General features: G+C 46.3%; 1 protein-coding gene across 2 annotated transcripts in view; it reads left to right on the top strand.

The window, feature by feature from the left end:
• The window catches only part of SLC22A18 (solute carrier family 22 member 18), a 158,754-nt gene that overhangs the window by 102,835 nt on the left and 37,255 nt on the right, over positions 1-18,664 (top strand). For both annotated transcript variants that reach the window (XM_053285223.1, XM_053285224.1), the window contains exon 8: positions 580-680. In XM_053285223.1, coding sequence (XP_053141198.1) covers positions 580-680 — 101 coding nt within the window. The remainder of the gene's footprint in view (positions 1-579; positions 681-18,664) is intronic.

Here is an 18,664-nt window from a genome sequence, read left to right as displayed (position 1 = left end):
ATAAGAACACAAGAACAGCCCTGCTGGATCAGGCCCAAGGCCCATCTAGTCCAGCATCCTGTTTCACACAGTGGCCCACCAGTTGTACCACAGGAATGCACAAGAGTGCCAGAGGTTAGGCAAAAGGAAAGCATAACAATAGACTAGCCCCTTACAAGCATACTTACTGTGATGTTAAAGTTGAAAATAACATGTGATCTTTGTCTGCACATACTAGTAAATTACAGTGGACACAAATACCTTTCTTTCACAAGAGTCCATTTTGAACTGACCCAGATTCCAGCCTTACCTGTCTAAATCTCTGGCTGTTCACAGTATAGATCAGGGATTCTCAACGTTGGGTCCCCAGATATTATTGGACTTCAACTCCCATAATCCCTAACCAAAGGCCACTGGGGCTGGGGATTATGGGAGTTGAAGTCCAATAGCATCTGGGGACCCACATTGAGAATCCCTGGTATAGATGATACAGGTCAATTACTAAGGGTTGCCAACATGTTTCTAGAAGGGTTCCTATGGATTCAACATGAAATATGGTCTCCAGTTCTCCTTACAGAGGTTGTCTTTTCTTAATCTTAGGTGTGTTCCTGATCATGTTTTCCATCATTTCTATTAATTTCTTTGGTCTGAATGCAGCAGAGGCTGGATATGTGATGTCATATTGTGGAGTCCTTCAGATGGTAAGACAATGGGCATGGAGACCTAACATGACCACCAATCCCAAGATATTTTATGGGGAACATGGAAGTGAGAAGGTCCAGTTATGTGAATGTTCAGGTGTTCATGATAACATCATGAAGGTGATCCTATGCACTTTACTTGGAAGCAAGCCCTATTCAACTGTGTGAGACTCCCTTCTGAGTAAACATAGGATTGTGCTGTTAAACAGTGATTTCTGCACTGTGTGAAAAAGCCCCTCACTGGCTATGTAGTCATTTCTGGAGCAATAGAAAAGAACTTCTAGTAGGCTATGAGTATCAAAGCACCTCTGGAAACTTCTCCTAACTAACTACTACCTTTCAATTTCTGGGCATTGGCTAAGCATTGCACTTGACCAGGTGGTCCTAGTTTGTCTAGGAAAGTTTCCCTCGGTCAGCAGGAACACAGTTTGACCAGATGTCCAGACACCTGCAGTCTGGTTCATACATACATGCTCATCATTTGTTGGCTGCAGAATCAGGTCATGACTTAATGAATCAGGTGATATGAGAAGATATGGAAGCTCTACCTGCCCTGTTTTAAATGAGATAATGCACTCATGCATTCAGTAATAATAATGACTGACATACCGCACAATGTTCCATCTGCCTTGCAATGGAGTGTTTGCGTACTTGCACAAGAATGCTCTTGCAAAAAACCATAAAATTGCATGGAAGTTGCATGGCAGAGGGCCTTTGAAAATAATGGATACCTGATGTAGAATGCAGTGATTGTAATATCTAAGTTCTTTTGACTTAATTGTTGTTATGCTGCCTTTTTAGCTTCAGGTAACATAGCTCCATGTTGCTTCTATTACATTGTACTAAAGATTATCAGATAGAAAGATTGTGGATGCTAAAGTGCAAGTGAATTTTCTCTTTCTTTAATTGCATTAGTGCTAATTAATAGAAGACTCTCCATTTTACTTTATAATTTCTTTTGCAAGGATTTAGTTTCAGACAGTGTACAACATCTGCCTGAGCCTCATGTATAGCCTTGATTGCTTATGCCTATTGTTTTGCTGTCTAACAAATGTATGTATGTCTGCCTGTCTCATCTTCTTTGCTTAAAGGCTCAGACTCAAACTAGAAGTGACATTAAATGTATCATTTAAAAAACTTTTCTTTAAAAATAGCTGCAGGGCAGTTCAATCTCAACAGGGGCTGTAGTGTGGGGAAGGAGGGGGGTTAACCGTTTCCCCTATGTCATGGTCCCAATCTGAACTGAGTCCCTGAAACTGATTATGCTTTGGGAGGAAGGCTATCCGTACCCGCCCCCCAGCTCCTTAAAACAAAACAAAACAAAACAAGTTTAAAAACAAAACAGAATGACAATGCTGCATTTTAATGTTATGTTTAATACTAGTATTTTAAAGCCCGTTATGATAACGGGCGCTAGCTTTCTATCCCGTCTTTTCTGTCTCTCTCTCTCTCTTTCTGTCTCTTTTTTCCCCCCTTGTCCCCTCTCTCTTTTTGTTTTTTGTTTTGTTGTTGTCTCTGTTTTTGTTCTTCCTTATTTTGCTTTTACTTTTTTTGGGGGGTGGATGAATAACGGCCAAAATGGCCCATGAGAAGGTGGCCGCCCCCGCCTATCGCCCTCCCGCGCACCCAGCTGCCGGAGCCCACCTTACCCGCTCCAGCCCGAAGGAGAAGAGAGGAACTCGGGAACAGAGCTACTCTCTGTGTTAAGCTGCTGCCCACACTGTCGCAATGGACGCAATAGGCGTCTTTGCGTCCATAGCGGCAGTTTGAGCAGTGACTTAGCACAGAGAGGAGCTCTGCTCTTTTCCCTCGGGCTGGAGCGGGTAAGGTGGTCTTCGACAGCTGGGAGGGCGATAGGCGGGGGCGGCAACCTTCTCATGGGCCATTTTGGCCCTTAATCTTTTTTGGGGGGGAGCGGGGAAGGTGATTTTGGGCAGCTGGGAGGGCGGGTGAGCAGGCGGCGGCGGCTGTGAGCGGGCGGGGGCCTCGTTGGCGGCTTCGCCGCCACCTCGCCCAGCTTCATTTTGGGCAGCTGGGAGGGCGGGTGAGCAGGCGGGGGCGACGGCTGTGAGCGGGCGGGGGCCTCGTTGGCGGCTTCGCCGCCACCTCGCCCAGCTTCCCTGTCCCCCGTCTGGTCTTCCCCCGTCGCCATTGCCCTCACCTTTTTCAGGGCGGCCGCTTCTGGTTGCCTCGGCCTCCTCTTGCCGTGCCTCAGCTCATGGCCGAGGCGGCGGCTCCGCCGCCGCCTTGGCCACTTTCCCCCGCCGCCACACACCGGCTAATGGCCGCCCGTGGCTGTGGGACACTGGTGTCTGAGGTCCTGTGTCCCTTGGGCTCTTCTGGGCCTGCGCTTTGCGCAGGCCCAGAACAACCCAGGGAGGCAGGGACGCAGATCCCCAACGTTCCAAAGCCACGGCCACTCACTTAGCCTTTTATTATATAGGATGACCCTCAGAAAAACATAATAGGAGGAACCAATGAACTAAAGGTACCCTAAGAAAAACCTATTTCCCTAGTCCCTGAGGTATGCAAACCTATGAATTGCTTGTTTCTTAAGCATGGAAAGGTGGCTGATCTTATCCCTGAAATGAAGAAGGCAAATCTTTCACATCTTGTTGGCTTTAAATCTCTCTCTCTCTCTCTCTCTCTCTGAGAGAGAGAGGGGGGGATATAGAAAGAGGAGGGAGGGAGTTTTCATATAACCCAGTTATTTTGTTTAGCCATTTTCCTCTGTTCCTCTTTCTTTCCATCTAAGCATCTTGCATCCTCATCACCTTATATCCTCACCCTCAGCATATACAATTTTCATTTTGTGGCAGTGAGAAAATCACTTTTTTAAGCACTGAAGTTGTTCCCAAGCATTTTATATTTATAAACACTCCCATCAGAGTTGGGTGAGGCTCATTGTTTCCGAAAGGAAGGAACTGTGGACAAGTTATGTCCATCATGCCCATACAGAAACATACACTGTGAAATGTATGTGGCTTTAGTGGCTGGGTGATTTTATTCAGCACTGTGAACCATATCAGAAATCCCCATGTTTGGTTGCATGTGATCAATGTCCACTGAGTACCATTGCCTTGGCCATGGTGAATGCCAAAAGAGATGGCAAGCACATTACACTTATTCTACAATTTGTTTTATACTGAAACTGTTGACATGGCCACTGAAATATATTCCTGTATAAACTTTTGACAATATGTGACTTTGCCTCCAGTCCTTTAATATATGCCATCACAGTTTTAAAATAGTTTCAACCTAGCTCTGCAATTGTGAGGGCTAGAAACTTAATTTTAGGATTTCTTCTGCCAGTGATTTTCACAAACAACAATAGGGGGTTGTTCACATGAGCCCAGGTAGGGACCTGGGCTTCCACAGCCCTACTTGGGTAGGGCTGCTTGTGTGAAGCGCTGAGATTGTGACTGATCTTGGTGCTGCCCCACCGAGTCGCCCTGGAATTTTCCCTGGGCGATTACCCAGGTAGACAGGTGTGTGTGTGTGCCCTTCTACCAGGGTTGTGTATCTGTTTGGGATGCCTGAAGCCTGAGCAGACACAGAGCCAGGTGCCTAGCATGCCCAGCTTGAGCGGGAACCCCACAATGCACCACCCTTGTGCAGTGCATTGTAGGATTTCTGAAGGCCAAGCATTTCCCCGGCCTCCAGAATGCCACACTGTGTGTGCACCGCAGCACGGGGTTCCAGGAGAGCATGTGAGGAGAGGTAGGTATACTCCTGCCTGCCCTCCAGCCCTCTCTAGCCACCAGGGATTTTTGTCCTGTGAACAACCTTAATAGCTAACAAATGCACAGCCTCCTTCCTCTCTTTAGCCTGCAGTATAGAGCTTGTTATCTGTCACTTGCTTATCTGATATCTGAACTTACCTGAACTCCAATTAATGACGACAAATACAATGTCTAGTCCATAGGCCAGGGTGTCTGGCAGGATGCAGAATAATGTGTATGACCCCTGTTAGGAGGAGCTTTGTTCCCATAGCCAGGAGTGGCATCATTTGTCTTCCTTGTACTCATCATTCTCAGTTGCATGGCTGGTTGTGTTCTTATAAAATAGAAGTCCAGTCCCCCAGTCACTGCTCATTCATGAGTCAGTGCCATTGCCTGCACCCCTCCCTATCTGGAAAGATGGGTTCTTCTTGCCCCTTTACAGGGAAGCTCTTCCTGTCCACAGGTTCGTGTGGAGGCATCCCGTGCTTTGTAGTGCCAAGTACTGGGAGAAGATTTGTGTGTCAGATTATTGAAAGCTAGCATGCTATAGCATTTTGGCCCATTTTTGTATGTCACTTGTAAATAGATCTGCCCAGATATTTATTTGTAGACTTTTTGTGCTGCTCCAGCTGTATAAATGCTGCCATTGGATTCTCAGCTCCTCTGTGGGTATTGGCACCAAGAGTGATTTGAAATAATCACAATATGAGATATGAAAAAAAGGCTTCATATCTCACAATATGAGATATGAAGAAAAGATATGTACTATATACCTTATGCTCATGAGATACAGGTAGAACCTGCTCTGGCACAAAGGGTGAAATGGTGCTCTTTCCTGATCCCCACCTATCTATGATCCACCCTGCCATTTTATTTCTTAAAGGCAAAAGTGGAACACATGAGCCTTGTCCTTGGTTCCTTGTGCTGCACAGAAGACCTCCCTAGACTTGATTGTGCTAAATAGTTCTGTCCCTAGTTTTTTCCCTTAATGCCTCTTATGTTTCACTCTTCTTCCACACAGAAGTTTTCTATGGCAGTGATTCCCAGATACTTTTCCTAGATGGACTCCTCCACCAACAGCACTTTGATATTGCCCAGAAATTCATGAAGTCTTCATGCCTCAGTGTGTGCAGCACCCACCACTTTAGCAATAGCACTTACATTTATATACGGCTCTATAGCCGGAGCTCTCTAAGCGGTTTACAATGATTTTAGCATATTGCCCCCAACATTCTGGGTACTCATTTTACCGACCTCGGAAGGATGGAAGGCTGAGTCAACCTTGAGCCCCTGGTCAGGATCGAACTTGTAACCTTCTGGTTACAGGGCGGCAGTTTTTTACCACTGCACCACCAGGGGCTCTTTCCACCTCTCAGGATGAGGTGGAAAGTCTAGAGGAAGAGACAGAGCGGGATTTGTTGAAGGCTCAAGGTGACCCTTTGGCACCCCACACACAGACGAAGCAGAGGAACCCAAACCAGTACCCTCACCAAGACCTGGACACAGCCCTACCTTCATCCTTTGACTTGTATGGATCTGCCATAACAGAACCCCTGTCTCCCACATGACTGGAGCTAGCACTTGCAAAATTGGACAAGGCCCCTTTGAGAACCAAAACTTTAAGTTTTATGCTCCACTTGTAAAGGTTTGTAGTCCATACCCAAGTGGCAGCTTCCCCCAGTGACTGCAGAGTGCTAAACACAAAGCAAGGGGACAGAGACCTCCTGAAGAGACACCAACTACCTTAGGGATTTAAGAGATGCTGGCTTGAATTGTGCTATCAGCAGTGATCCTTCTTGTTGGGATGGAGAGCGTTCAGCATGAGGATAGTCACCTTGCCCCCACATTGGTAAAAACACAAGTAGCATTCCTTGGAAGTTAGGGGCCACAACTGTATTCATTCAAGTAGCCCATTTAAATAGTGCAACAGGATTGAGCTACATACACACTTACTTACTTATAATGTGGGAGCGAAGTGCTTCTGAGACCAAGAAGCAGTCCCCTTACATAAATCTTGTCAGTCAATTACATCCCAGCTTGAAGCAACTTCACAGCCTCAAGACTTATCACTGCTCTTCTTGGCCAGCCCAGCTAAGGTCAAGGTGTCAACATAATCCCCTCTTCCTACCAAGCTATTGTTCATTCTTTAAGGCTAGTGATGCCTCAATGCCAAGAGAAGCTGCAGTCAAATTTCCTTGAGCCATAAAGCCTCTAGGGAATAACTGCAACTCCTCTTCATGCTAAAATACTATGCCTTAGAGTGCTCACCATTAAATGCCGTAAACAGTCTCAAGCCTGCTCTGTACCTGCCATTATGGCCAAAGGGAGCCTAATTAACTACAGAGAACAGCATGAGGACTCTCCCATCAGCAGCCAATCTGATGAAGAGACAGAAATTCATATGCAACCCCCAAAAGGACAACCTGCCCAAACCCACACTGATCTCCAGGAAGAGACTCAAATGCTGAGTGAGGCTTCGCAGGAGAGAGAGCTCTAACAGCTCCCTGGCTCTGCCCACCCAAACCCTTGAGCAATTAGAATACCCCACCCTCATTCTTTATCCAAGGCTGGGGCAGAATCACAGCAGTTAAGATGTCCTTGGGTGTGCAGCATTTGTCTCCATGCAATTTGCAAGCTTTAGGCTCAGTGATTCAGTGAACTTGCAAAAGCCCTTCATCTCAAAGCAGACAGTATTTGAGGAAAGCATTGGATTAAGCATCTTTTAGATGCTATAATTTATAATTTAAATTTGTTACCAGACATCGATGTCATTGACCAAAAATACTACTTGGGTCCTTGGGACTTCTTTGACATTCTTGTTGCAAGGTTTGATCAAAATTACAAAAGCATCTCTCTCCTTTGCCCCATTAGAGCAAGAGAGGAGCTGTACAGTCCCCTGTGCATCATCTTGCCAATCCAGATGCACATCCCCATCCCCATCATGATGCTCACCCAAGTCCTGTTGAACTGGCCGGCTGTGTCTTTTGGTGCCATTGAAGAAGCACATCTGTATTCGGTGTCACCAGTTGTTACCTATGAGTGGTTCCACAGGACTCCTGTTGAATCATTGCCTTTTTAATGTATTCAAGTTTTGTTTTCACTTCTTTTCTTGTATTTAGGGAGCTCCATGACTTTAATTCTCCGACACCTCTGTTCTTTTTAACATAGGATATTTGGCAAGGGTTTGTAGGGCTTGGGCATAAAGCAAAACAGATGAATGGGTGAGATGAGGCAAGGTCCAGTGACATGAATAAGACTGGAGAAATACAATAAAAGGTGCCGTGTATTTTTTAAAGAGGATTCCCCCCCCCACACAAGTGCTCTAACTTGGAGCTGAGGCAATCCTGACATTCAAAATGTAGAGCATGCCCAAAGTTGGAATTGCTCATACAGTCAAGTGACAGCAGCGTAGGCAGCCTGATGGAAGGAAGCCAGCAGCTGAGACCAATAAGGAAATTGTTCAGCCATCATGATGTGTAATTATTTGTAGTCGTGCCAGTGTACATCCAGGAGGAAGCTCCTTATAGCAAAAGAGATTAGGTAATAAAATGGAGTTAAAATACTTTCCCAAGGAGAGACGTGACTTCAAGGGAAATGTATCAGCTTAATGATGCGCAGTGTATTTAAAAAGGCACATACTAGATCAATTGCTGGAGAGCTACTTAGACAAAGCTACTACAGTACTTATGTCACCAAGAAAACCCTGCTCACATTTGTTTCCCTTAAATCCCTCAGATGCTTGCTCTGGTCAGTGTGTATGCTTCTCAGCAGATGACATTGTTCACCAGTCATACAGAATTGTTGTTCAAATAACCCAATCTAGGGATCTTGTTGCACGGTTTCTTTGTTTCTTTGTTTCTTTCTTTCTTTGTTTGTTTTAAGGAAAGGGACAAAAATTAGCATGCTCATTCCCCTCTCTCTCAGCAGCTGCATGCAATTTTAACCTGTGAGAAGGCTGAAATCTCTAAAACTCCAAATAGTATTAAGCATTTGTTCTAAATCCACCACAGGGTGAAATGAAAGCTGAGAAGTTGGCCCTGGGGCTTAATTAAATAAAGCCAATCCTTTCCTCTGGATTGAATGTCTGTGTTCTTGCCATACAACCTTTGCTTCCAGCAAAGCATCTGGAGGGAACAAGTTATTACTGGATAGTTCTGAGAGGAAGAGAGGTGCTTTGTGTACAGTCTCATCACTCAGTCCCTCTGCCTTTTCACCCATACATCAAACTTAATTGAAAGCTGAAGGCACAGCCCTTTGGCTGCACCACCTCCCTCTATTTCAATGAGACTTGCACCCTGAGACTGTACCAGAAAGCATGTCAGCCATCTGGGTCACTCCTTCTACAAGCACATGTCTCTGTAGAGTTGCATTTGCCCTTTGAGTGCACCAACCAGTGGAACTTTCAAACAGCCATTAAAATCTGACCCATATAATTTAATGCAGGGCACTAGCTTTGTTAATTGGTCACTGGTTACTTAGGAGAGGCGCCACAGATAGCTGGCATTGGAGCCATTTGCCCTTTAATCCTCAGTGCTGATTTGAAGCTGCTGCTTATTACTTGCGAATGCAGGAAGTGTGCCCTGCACATGCTCAGTCACACTTTTATTTATTTTATTTTTATTTAACATATTTTAATACTGCCTGTGAAGGAAATGAGGCCTGAACCTCCTCTTTTTGTATATAAGATTTCTGTATTGCAATTGCTTGGCTTACTCCCTATGTTAAAAAGCTGTGCAGGGGTCAAAAATTCACAGCTCCTGTTCTACAGTTCAGTTTTGGAGGGAGAAGAATTGTACTGGTTTAATTTTGGAAAGAAGAGAGGTTTGATTGGATTGGATACGTTTTAAAATAATGGAAGGAACTTGAGTTGTTTTGATTATTTGTTTGGGGGGAAATTGGAGGGAGGAAAGAGAATATAAGGAGGCTGCCTTCAGCAGAGGCGTATCTATCTATCAGCTGAAAAATACAAGTCAAGCTCGTTAATCTTTTAATATTTCAAAAACTATTTAGCAGTGGACTTAGCCAGAACAAAAAATGCTGGAAAACTACAAATTTCAGTATGTGGGGGCTCATGAAATACCCAAATACTATGTGGAGATGTACTTGGAAAACTAAACAGAAGTGCCTGTCTCATTCTCTACTATGCATTGTAGCATCACCATTACGTAAGTTTTAAAAAATCAATGGAGAATTTGTCTTTTCCCAGATACTCTGTAAATAACTAAAGGATATGCAGAGTAAACTGTGTCACTGCTTGGAATATATTCTAGTCTTTCAGAAAGACAGTTAAAATGAGAGAAAGAGAACAAGAAACTCCCAGTGGGCCTTAATATTAAGGGTTTCACACTGATTCAAAGACAAACTCACCATTAATAGCCATATTATCAAGACATCACATTTAACTCACTTATCACAAGAAGCAAAGTAAGAGCAAATGAATACAATCCTAGCTCTTAAGCATCAGCTCAGTATTCACAAGCCCTGATTCTCTGTACATAGTGCCAATCTGAATATGTGTACAGTGTCTTATATTATATTATTATTATTATTATTACCCATAGCCCCTTTGGGGGGCTTCCTAAAGGCTGGGGTGTTTTTTTTTGCAAAGATTCCCCCTCACCTCACTGGCCTCTAGGGCCTCACAGGGACCATTTGAGTATGTGCAGTGGCCGTTTTAAAAAATAATCTTTTTTTTAAAAAAGGCCACTGAAAACAAAATGGCCACCGCACATGCTCAAATGGCCTCTGCAAAGCCTGGCATGACCTAGAGCCTCACAGAGGCCATTTGAGCATACACGGTGGCCATTTTGTTTTTGGCAGCCATTTTTTAAAAAAAATTTACAAAATGGCGCCCCCTTCAAGTGGCGTCCGGGGCACGTGCCCTGCCTGCCCTACCCCTAGATACGCCCCTGGCCTTCGGCAGAGTTAGTGTGTGCAAAGCTGGAGAGCTGAAGAGTTCAAGTGAATGAGTTCAAGGAGTGCAAGTTGCTGTCAGAAAAAGAGAATCAGAGCTGGAGTTGGAAAGAAGAACTGAGAAGAGCTGCTGGAAAGAGGGCTGAGAAATCACTGGGAGAGCTGTGACTCTCTAGAGCAGGGATCCTCAGTGTTGGGCCCCCAGATGTTATTGGACTTCAACTCCCATAATCCCCAACCAAAGGCCACTGGGGCTGGGGTTTATGGGAGTTGAAGTCCAAGAACATCTGGGGGCCCAACGTTGAGGATCCCTGCTCTAGAGGACTGAATCACTCCCAAAGCAGCTGAAGGAACATGATTGTTCCTGGGATTGAACCCAGGTTTTAATGTAAACCGCCCTGAGCCTTTTGGAAGGGCGGTATAAAAGTTTTAATAATAAATAAATAAATAAATAAATAAAATAACCCCCAGAACTGGGAAAGAAGAGCAGGACCAGAGGCTGAGCAAAGCTTCTTGCTGCAGAAGCTGACTAAGGGTGATTGCAAGAGGACCCTTACTAAGAGTCCTCATATTTTCTCATATTTTATTTGTTCCTTGTGCTTGTATGGTTGCAGTTTTTGAACTAATTTTCCAAAAGGAAAATTTGTTTTGAATTGAACTATTTTAAAGTAAAGTTTTCTTGTTATGAAGTTTAAAAATGGGTAGCTTCTGTCTCTTTCCCCACCACATGCCTAGAAGCCTTTCCACCCTAATGTGTGCCATCAAGTTGATTTCAACTCCTGGCACTCACAGAGCCCTGTGGTTTTCTTTTGGTAGACTATCCTATCTAACTTTAAATGAGAGAGAGGTTTGTAAGGCTGCTTTAGAAGACCCAGCCAGAAAAAACACAAAAGTCTACTTGGTGGCAGCACTGAAGCTTAGGAGCACTGGGCTAGTTGAGACCAGGCCATGACACGTGGTGGCAGCACAGTGGGATCCATGACACAACCCCATATGCAAGTCCCTGGTGAGTTCACAATCTAAAAACACAACAATTAAAACATTAATACAATTAAAACAGTTTAAAATGTAGATTAAGAACTCTAAACCTTAACATTATCAAACTATAAACTAAAAGCCTGACAAACAGGTATGTTTTCAGATCCTTCTTAAAAACATCCAGAGAAAGGAAGGCTCTAATTTCATTAGGAAGCGCATTCCAAAGTCCCGGGGCAACCCTAGAAAAGACACTGTTTCAAGTTGCCACCAACCAAGCCGATGGCAACCACAACCAGACCTCTCCAGATTATTTTAACATGCAGCGGGGTGTTGCAGAATGTGAGCTGTCTGCATGGTTTTGTTACCCAGAACTCAGGTCTAGCCTGGCAGTGCTAAGCCAATTGACATAACCAGTGGGAGAGCATTTTTAAAAAGTTTATTTCTCTGCAGAGAAAGGCACATTCAGGAATAAATTCTCAAAGTGAAGGAGCGCTGAGCAAAAACAGCTCAGAGCTTATCTACAATGTTTCAAGCATTATGACACACAGTACAGTATTTTCCATCAAACAATCATGACAGGTAGTTTCTGCCTAATTGGCAACTTCAGAGACTTGAATTATTGTCACCATAAAATACTTTGGTCCTCCTTATCTATGCTCTTCCTGAAGCATTCCAGCTTGTTAGCTTGGTTTCTGCATCTGGGGTAGATTGCATATGCCTTCAGTAACTCAAGGTCTCCAGAAAGGGTGAAAGAAAGTACAGGCTAAAAGGGTCCTCTAATACTATGATTCTGCAAAATGGAATAACTTTAACTTTAGTTCATTAGCTAGATATATAAAATGGTGGTGCTTTGGTTAACAGTTTCAGAACAAACACCAGAGAAAGGTTTAAGATAACTTTACTTGTGAGACAAACACTTAGAGGTCAGTAAAGAACTTGCTGACTCACACAAACTGGAACAGGAAGGAGAATAGAAACTCCTAGCTAGCCCAGCCAGTACTGAGGAAGCTACAGTGCCCCCGCAGGCTTCATAGCAGATTACATGCTAACTATACCGCATAAATTAGGCTGCAGCTGTTGCATATCCCAACACGGGGTTTATGAAGAGGAAGGTGTTATCTTAAATACCTTGGACCCAAGCCATTCAGGGCTTTATAGGTAATAACCAGCACTTTTTATTTCACCTGGAAATGTATTGGCAGCCAGTGCAGGTCTTTTTAAAATGGGTGTAATGTGACCTCTTTGGGTAACCCCAGAGACAAACCTGGCTGCTGCATTCTGTACCAAATGCAGTTTTCCAGACTAAATACAAAGGCAGACCAATGCAGAGTGCTTTGCAGTAGTCTAGTCTAGATGTTACCAGCATATGCACCACTGTTTTAAGTTCGTTTATCTCCAGAAATGGATGTAGCTAGCATAATATCACTTACATTTACATTTATATACCGCTCTATAGCTGGAAGCTCTCTAAGCGGTTTACAATGATTTAGCATATTGCCCCCCAACATTCTGGGTACTCATAAGAGCCAAAGATGACAGAAAGCCCTCCTGGCCACTACCTCAACTGAGATCAGGGAGAGGTTTGGGTACAGAAGTACTCCCAGACTACGTACCTGTTCTCTCTGGGGGAGTGAAACCCCATCCAGAACAGGTGGATCTAAGCCACTTCCTTTTCCGACCGCCCACAATGAGCACTTCCGTCTTGCTTGGATTCAGCCTCAGTTTCTTCTCCCTCATCCATTCCATTACCACCTCCAGGCAGGCATTTAGGGGAGTTAGGCCATTTCCTGATGTATTTCAAACTGAGATATAGATTTGGATTTCAACAGCATATCTCCTTTCTGGGATGAACTAGTGTTGTGGTAGCAAGCATGAATTGTCCCCTTCGCTAAGCAGGGTCCACCCTGGTTTGTATTTGAATGGGAAACCTGTGTAAGCACTGTAAGGGATTTGCCCGATCCGCAGTCTGAAGCACGGTTCGAGCACCTTTTGGGAGCACAGGGAAGCTTTAATAAAGAGGAGAGCAGGTCCTTACCTGGTCTCCGTACCCCATGCAGCTTCCTGTTGGGGTGGCACTTGGCCCATGTAACCCCGCAAGGCGCCAGCATGCACATGGCACCTGGCATGTGTGGGTGCCATGTGTTTGGTCAGCAATACCATGCTGATCACACAAATGGCACCCTCACATGCATGGACACCATATGTGTGCTGGCACTGCACAGGGGTAGTTGGGCTGAGCGTCCCTCCAGAAGGAAGCTGCATGGAGTGGTGGAGACCAGGTAAGGACCTGCTCTCCTCTTTATTAAAGCTTCTCTGTGCTCCCAGAAGGTGCTCGAACCGCAGTTTGGGCACTTCCCTGACTGTAAGATATTCCCTTCAGGCAACAGGGCCACTCTGGGAAGAGCATCTGCTCCCTGGCATCTCCAAGATAGGGCTGAGAAAGATTCCTGCCTGCAACCGCCCTTATGTTAACCACCCAGAGACGAAAGTTTGGGTGGTATAGAAGTTTAATAAACAAACAAACAAACAAACCTTGGAGAAGCCGCTGCCAGTTTGTGTAGACAATACTGAGCTAGATGGACCAATGGTCTGACTCGGTATTAGGCAGCTTCATTCCTATGTTTCTATATTGATAACACCCTGCACCAAATCCTCTGATTATCTCTCCTAGTGGTTTCAGGTAAAGTTTTAAAAGCATTGGAGATAGAATGGAGCCCTGTGAGACACCATATAATAGCTTTTGTTTTGAAGAGCAACAATCTCCAAGCAACACTATCTGGAACCTACCCAAGAGACCGGAGTGGAACTACTGCAAAGCAGTGCTTCCCACTCCCAACCCCTTCAGGAGCTCCAGGAGGATATCATGGGTCAATGGTATTGAAAGCTGCCAAGAGATCCAAATGGATCAACGGAGTCACACTCTCCCTGTTGATTCCTAACTGGAGATCATCCAACAGGCCAACCAAGGCTGTTTCAATCCCTAGCCCACCCAAAAGCCACTTTGAAATGGGTCAAAATAATCTGCTTCTTCCAAGACTGTCTGGAGCTGAGATGGCACCACCCTCTCAGTCTCAGTCACCTTGCCCAAACATGGAAGGTTGGAAATAGGCCTATAAAGTAGTCCCTCGACCTACGAACTACTCGACAACCAACGTTTTCGACTTACGAATGCCAAAAAAGACCGGAAGTAGTTGGCGGTTTAGATTTGGCTTCCTCGACTTACGAATTTTTAGATGCGGTTTCCTCGACTTACGAGTGTTTCCAGACCTCCGTGGGTGCGCTTTTCGACCTATGAAAATTTCGACTTACGAACATCCGTTCAGAACGGATTAACTACGTAAGTCGAGGGACCACTGTAATTGCCTAATTTTGCGGGAACCAATGCAAGTTTCTTCAGTAAGGTCTAATAATTGCCTCCTTGAGACAAGGAGGCACCCTGCCCTCCTTCAGAGAAGCATTAATGATCTTGTTAATGAAACTGCCCTGGAGTGATTGGCGAACACCCCTAAATCTGCATCCGTGCTTGCGTGGGGAAAATTAGCTCAGAAAGGAATAGTTTCACGTTAGATTTTAATTTCACAAAGTTGTGGACTCAGGAAATGACTGGACTGAGACAAAATTTATGTTTCAAAATTAAAATAAGACTAGCCGACCCCGCACAGAGCATCTGTGCAGCTGTCCACTGAGCCTGTGGCATCCCCCCGCAGCGCTCTCGCTCGCTCCCCCCCGCAGCACACTCAGTTGCTTGCTCCCCACCCGCATCTCGCTTGCCTCCCCCCCCTGCAGCTCGCTCACTCGCTCACCCCCTACAGCTTGCTCTCTTGATCTCTCCCCCCACAGCTCTCCCCATTGGGCGGGCCAGGGTCAGGACATCCCGCCGCCGCCTCCCACCTCCTCCTCCTGGCTGGTAGGGCTTTGCCCGCCGTCTGCCCACCTCCTCGCCGCCGCCATTATTTCTCCTCGCCACCGCCTCCTCTTCCTGGCCAGCAGGGCTTTGCCTGCCAGCTCTCCACCTCTGCATCCTGACTGCTGCCATTATTTCTCCCCACTTCAATGCTGGAACTCTTGCACGCTCTAGAGCATCTGCGCATTAGTACTTGATTGCTCCCCTCACCTCAGAGATCTCCCCACCCTCAGCTGCACTCCTGCTCCTGCTCCTCCATCCCATTGCTTCCTCCCCCCTCCCCCTGCTTGGTCATGGCTGCAGCACTGCTGCTGCCTGTTGGCCAAGCTGCAGCCCCCTATCCCCAGAGACCTCCCCACGCTCACCTGACCCCTGCTCCTGATCCTCCCTCCAGGAGCAGCAGCAGTGGTTGACCGGGCCGTTCCTCGCTGCTGCCACCACCATGGCCGCTCGTTCCCCTCAGGCTGCTGACAGGCCCGGGCCCATCTCTTGCCTGCCTGCCTCCCTCTCACAATGGCCTCGGTAGCCCCAAACAGCAGCAGTGGTTGATTGGGCCCTTCCTTGCTGCTAGTGCTGCCATGGCCACTCATTCCCCTCAGGCTGCTGACAGGCTCAGGCCCATCTCCTGCCCTTCCTTCTGTCTCTCTTCCCCCTCCCTTCTTTTTCTCTTTCTCTCTCCTCCACTCGCTCTTCCCCACTCTTCCTTCCCCCTCCCTTCATGTTTTTTCTCTCTCTCCCTCCCTTCCTGAGTTAACAGAATTTGTTCATCTTGTTTCTTCATTTAATTCACACAACGGCATCCTCCTTCTGAAGGGGCTCCTCCCTCCCTCATGACCCGTCTTTTTCCAGACCCCCGCCTGCTATCCTATATATATATATATATATATATATATATATATATATATATATATATATATATATCTCCTCTATAATAAAAGGCTTGGTGTCCGTCCGTGGACGGACACCAAGCGTGTGTCCGTGCCTCCGATGGTTGTTCTGGGCATGCGCGAAGCGCATGCCCAGAACAGGGCAGGGAGACACAACCGCCGGCACCCGGCGGCCATGTTGGGAGGCCAAGCGGCCGCCCAGAAGAAGCCGGGAAGGCGCGGCGGAGAAAATTGGCCGAGGCAGCGGCAGAGCCGCCGCCACGGCCAGAAGAGACAGAGACTGGGCCGGTGGGGGGCCAGAGTGGAGGCCGGCGGTGGCGGGCGGCCCTGGCCCGGCCGGGGAGACCAGCGGCGGCACGGAGGCCGAAAGCGAAGGGCCCGCGCTGGCCACAAACTCCAAAGACGGCGGCGCCCGGCCCGGGGGCCCTTGCCGCGGCATGGAGGCAGGCAGGCATGGAGGCAGGTGGGGGCGGGAGGGAGAATGGTGGCGGCGGGCCCGGAGCCCAGAACCTCGGCCATGAGCTGCGGCGGAGAGGGAAACTGGACGGGGGAAAAAAATTAGAAGGGGCAAGGGAGAGGAAAGAGGCAAGGGGGGGGGGAAGGGGGGGAAGGGAAGGCTAGCGCCCGTTATTATAACGGGCTAAAAAATACTAGTGTATATATATATATATATATATATATATATATATATATATATATATTCCTCTCCTCTACAATCAATAACATCTTCCGACCAGTAACAGTTGCATTCCAACTGACCTTAACCATCATAGGCTCCTCCTCATCTGCATAGGGAATCCCCACTGCCCAATCACCACAGTGCCACAGGCTCCTCCTCCCTATCTGCATATGGAATTCCCACTGCCCAGTCACCATGGTGCTTTTGCTCTCACAGGCTCCTTCTCCCTATCTGCATATGGAATCCAAACTGCCCAATCAGGTGCTTCTGCTTGCAAACTCTGTCAGCCAATTGCCTCCTTTCTACCACGTCCCCATGCATGGCCTGTCTTGGAGAATTAATAATATAGATATTTATTGTAGGGAGGGGTACAACAAAGAGAAATGTGTGATTAAAGCAATATCACTATCAAAAATACGTTTAACTGCAATGAAGCGTTTTAGCTTAAAGTCCTAATTGTGTAAGTTCCCTGGCAGGCAAGAGAAAGAGGCTTTTTAGAGAGGGAGGCAGATGAATTTAAGAAAGGGGAATAGAGATAGAGTTTAGGCCCAGTGAGAGGCAAATGCTCTGGTCTAGATGAAGAAACCTCTGGACTCCTAGAGCAACTGAAGGATCTCGTTCCTCAGGGACAGCTCGGGCCAAGGCAGATGCAAGAAGGTTGGAGGGTTTAGTTGGTAAAGGTGAATCCACGAGGGTACTTCCTCCATGGAACCAGGTTCCTATGTTAGCAAGGAAGACTGGGCAGATCAGGTTGGGCAAGAAAACTGACCTAGAGAGTGGCTTGAAGAACTGAACACAGCCTTGTGTGGTGCCCTGTGGCGCCCAAAAAGCTTCTGGTAACTCCAAGGTAGCTGGTGCACAAAGAGCCTGAAGATCACAAGGAGCACCCTGGATCATGTAATTGGGACTTCTGATACCCAAAAACATATCCTGGGGGCACATTCCAATTGACCCTTTCCATTGAATAGGTGTGTTGGGTGGAACCAGCAAGGATTCCATTGTTGCTGATCTTTCTTCCTGCATGTAACAATGTGGGAATTGTCGAGGTACGCCAAGGCTTTTGTCATGAAAACAGAGTGCATAGACATGAGAAGAAGAAATCGGCATGGACGGAAGGTCCATGTAATCCAATCAGTACTTCTAATGGGTGCATCTCTTAGGTCTTTATCACTGACTCAGCCTCTTTTGTGAGGGAAAAGATTTACCTCTGCACACCTTATCTGTATTCTTCCTGCTGAGTTAATTGGTGCATTAGCTGTCTGCTATCCTTTGTGAAAAGAGAGGATGGGGAGGCCCTGATTCTGAGGGCAGAGTGGCCTTGGCAGAGAGTTAACCTGCTTTTATTTAACTTCTGGGGTCTACTTAGAGTATCCCAGCATAGGGAAGGGCATGCATCTGCTCCCTTTTCTAATTTGCTTGTTAGGAGCCAAATCTAGGAGCAACTGGGCCAGTGTTGCTAAGTGACCTGTCCCCATGTGCCATAAACAGAGAGCTCATGATTCTGTGAGGCCCTGAGCATGTCAAGAGTGAGATCCCCAAACATGGAGACAAACAAGGGGGCTACTGGGAGCCAACAGAAAAGCATTGCTAGCAACAATTTTAACAATATCTCGTTAATGAACTTAATGATTAATGATCTCTCTAATAACCTCCCTGCTAGATTGTATAAGCCATGTAGGGCAAGGATCAAGAGAACAGGTAGTTAGGCAAAGTGTCCCAAGCAGCTTGTCCACATCCTCAGGAGTCACAAACTGAAATTGATCCAATGTAACCATACAAGAGGAGCTGATGGACACCTCCACAGTCGGTTCTGCTGTAACTGTAGAGTCTGGCTCAGCTCAAATACAAGATATTTTATCTTCAAAAAACCCTCATTAAAAACACCACAACGGGTAATTGAT

Source organism: Hemicordylus capensis, chromosome 1 (genome assembly GCF_027244095.1).
Source record: "Hemicordylus capensis ecotype Gifberg chromosome 1, rHemCap1.1.pri, whole genome shotgun sequence".
NCBI lineage: Eukaryota > Metazoa > Chordata > Lepidosauria > Squamata > Cordylidae > Hemicordylus > Hemicordylus capensis.
Note: the sequence above shows the minus strand (reverse complement) of the source record. Positions and strands in the feature narration are given on the sequence as shown.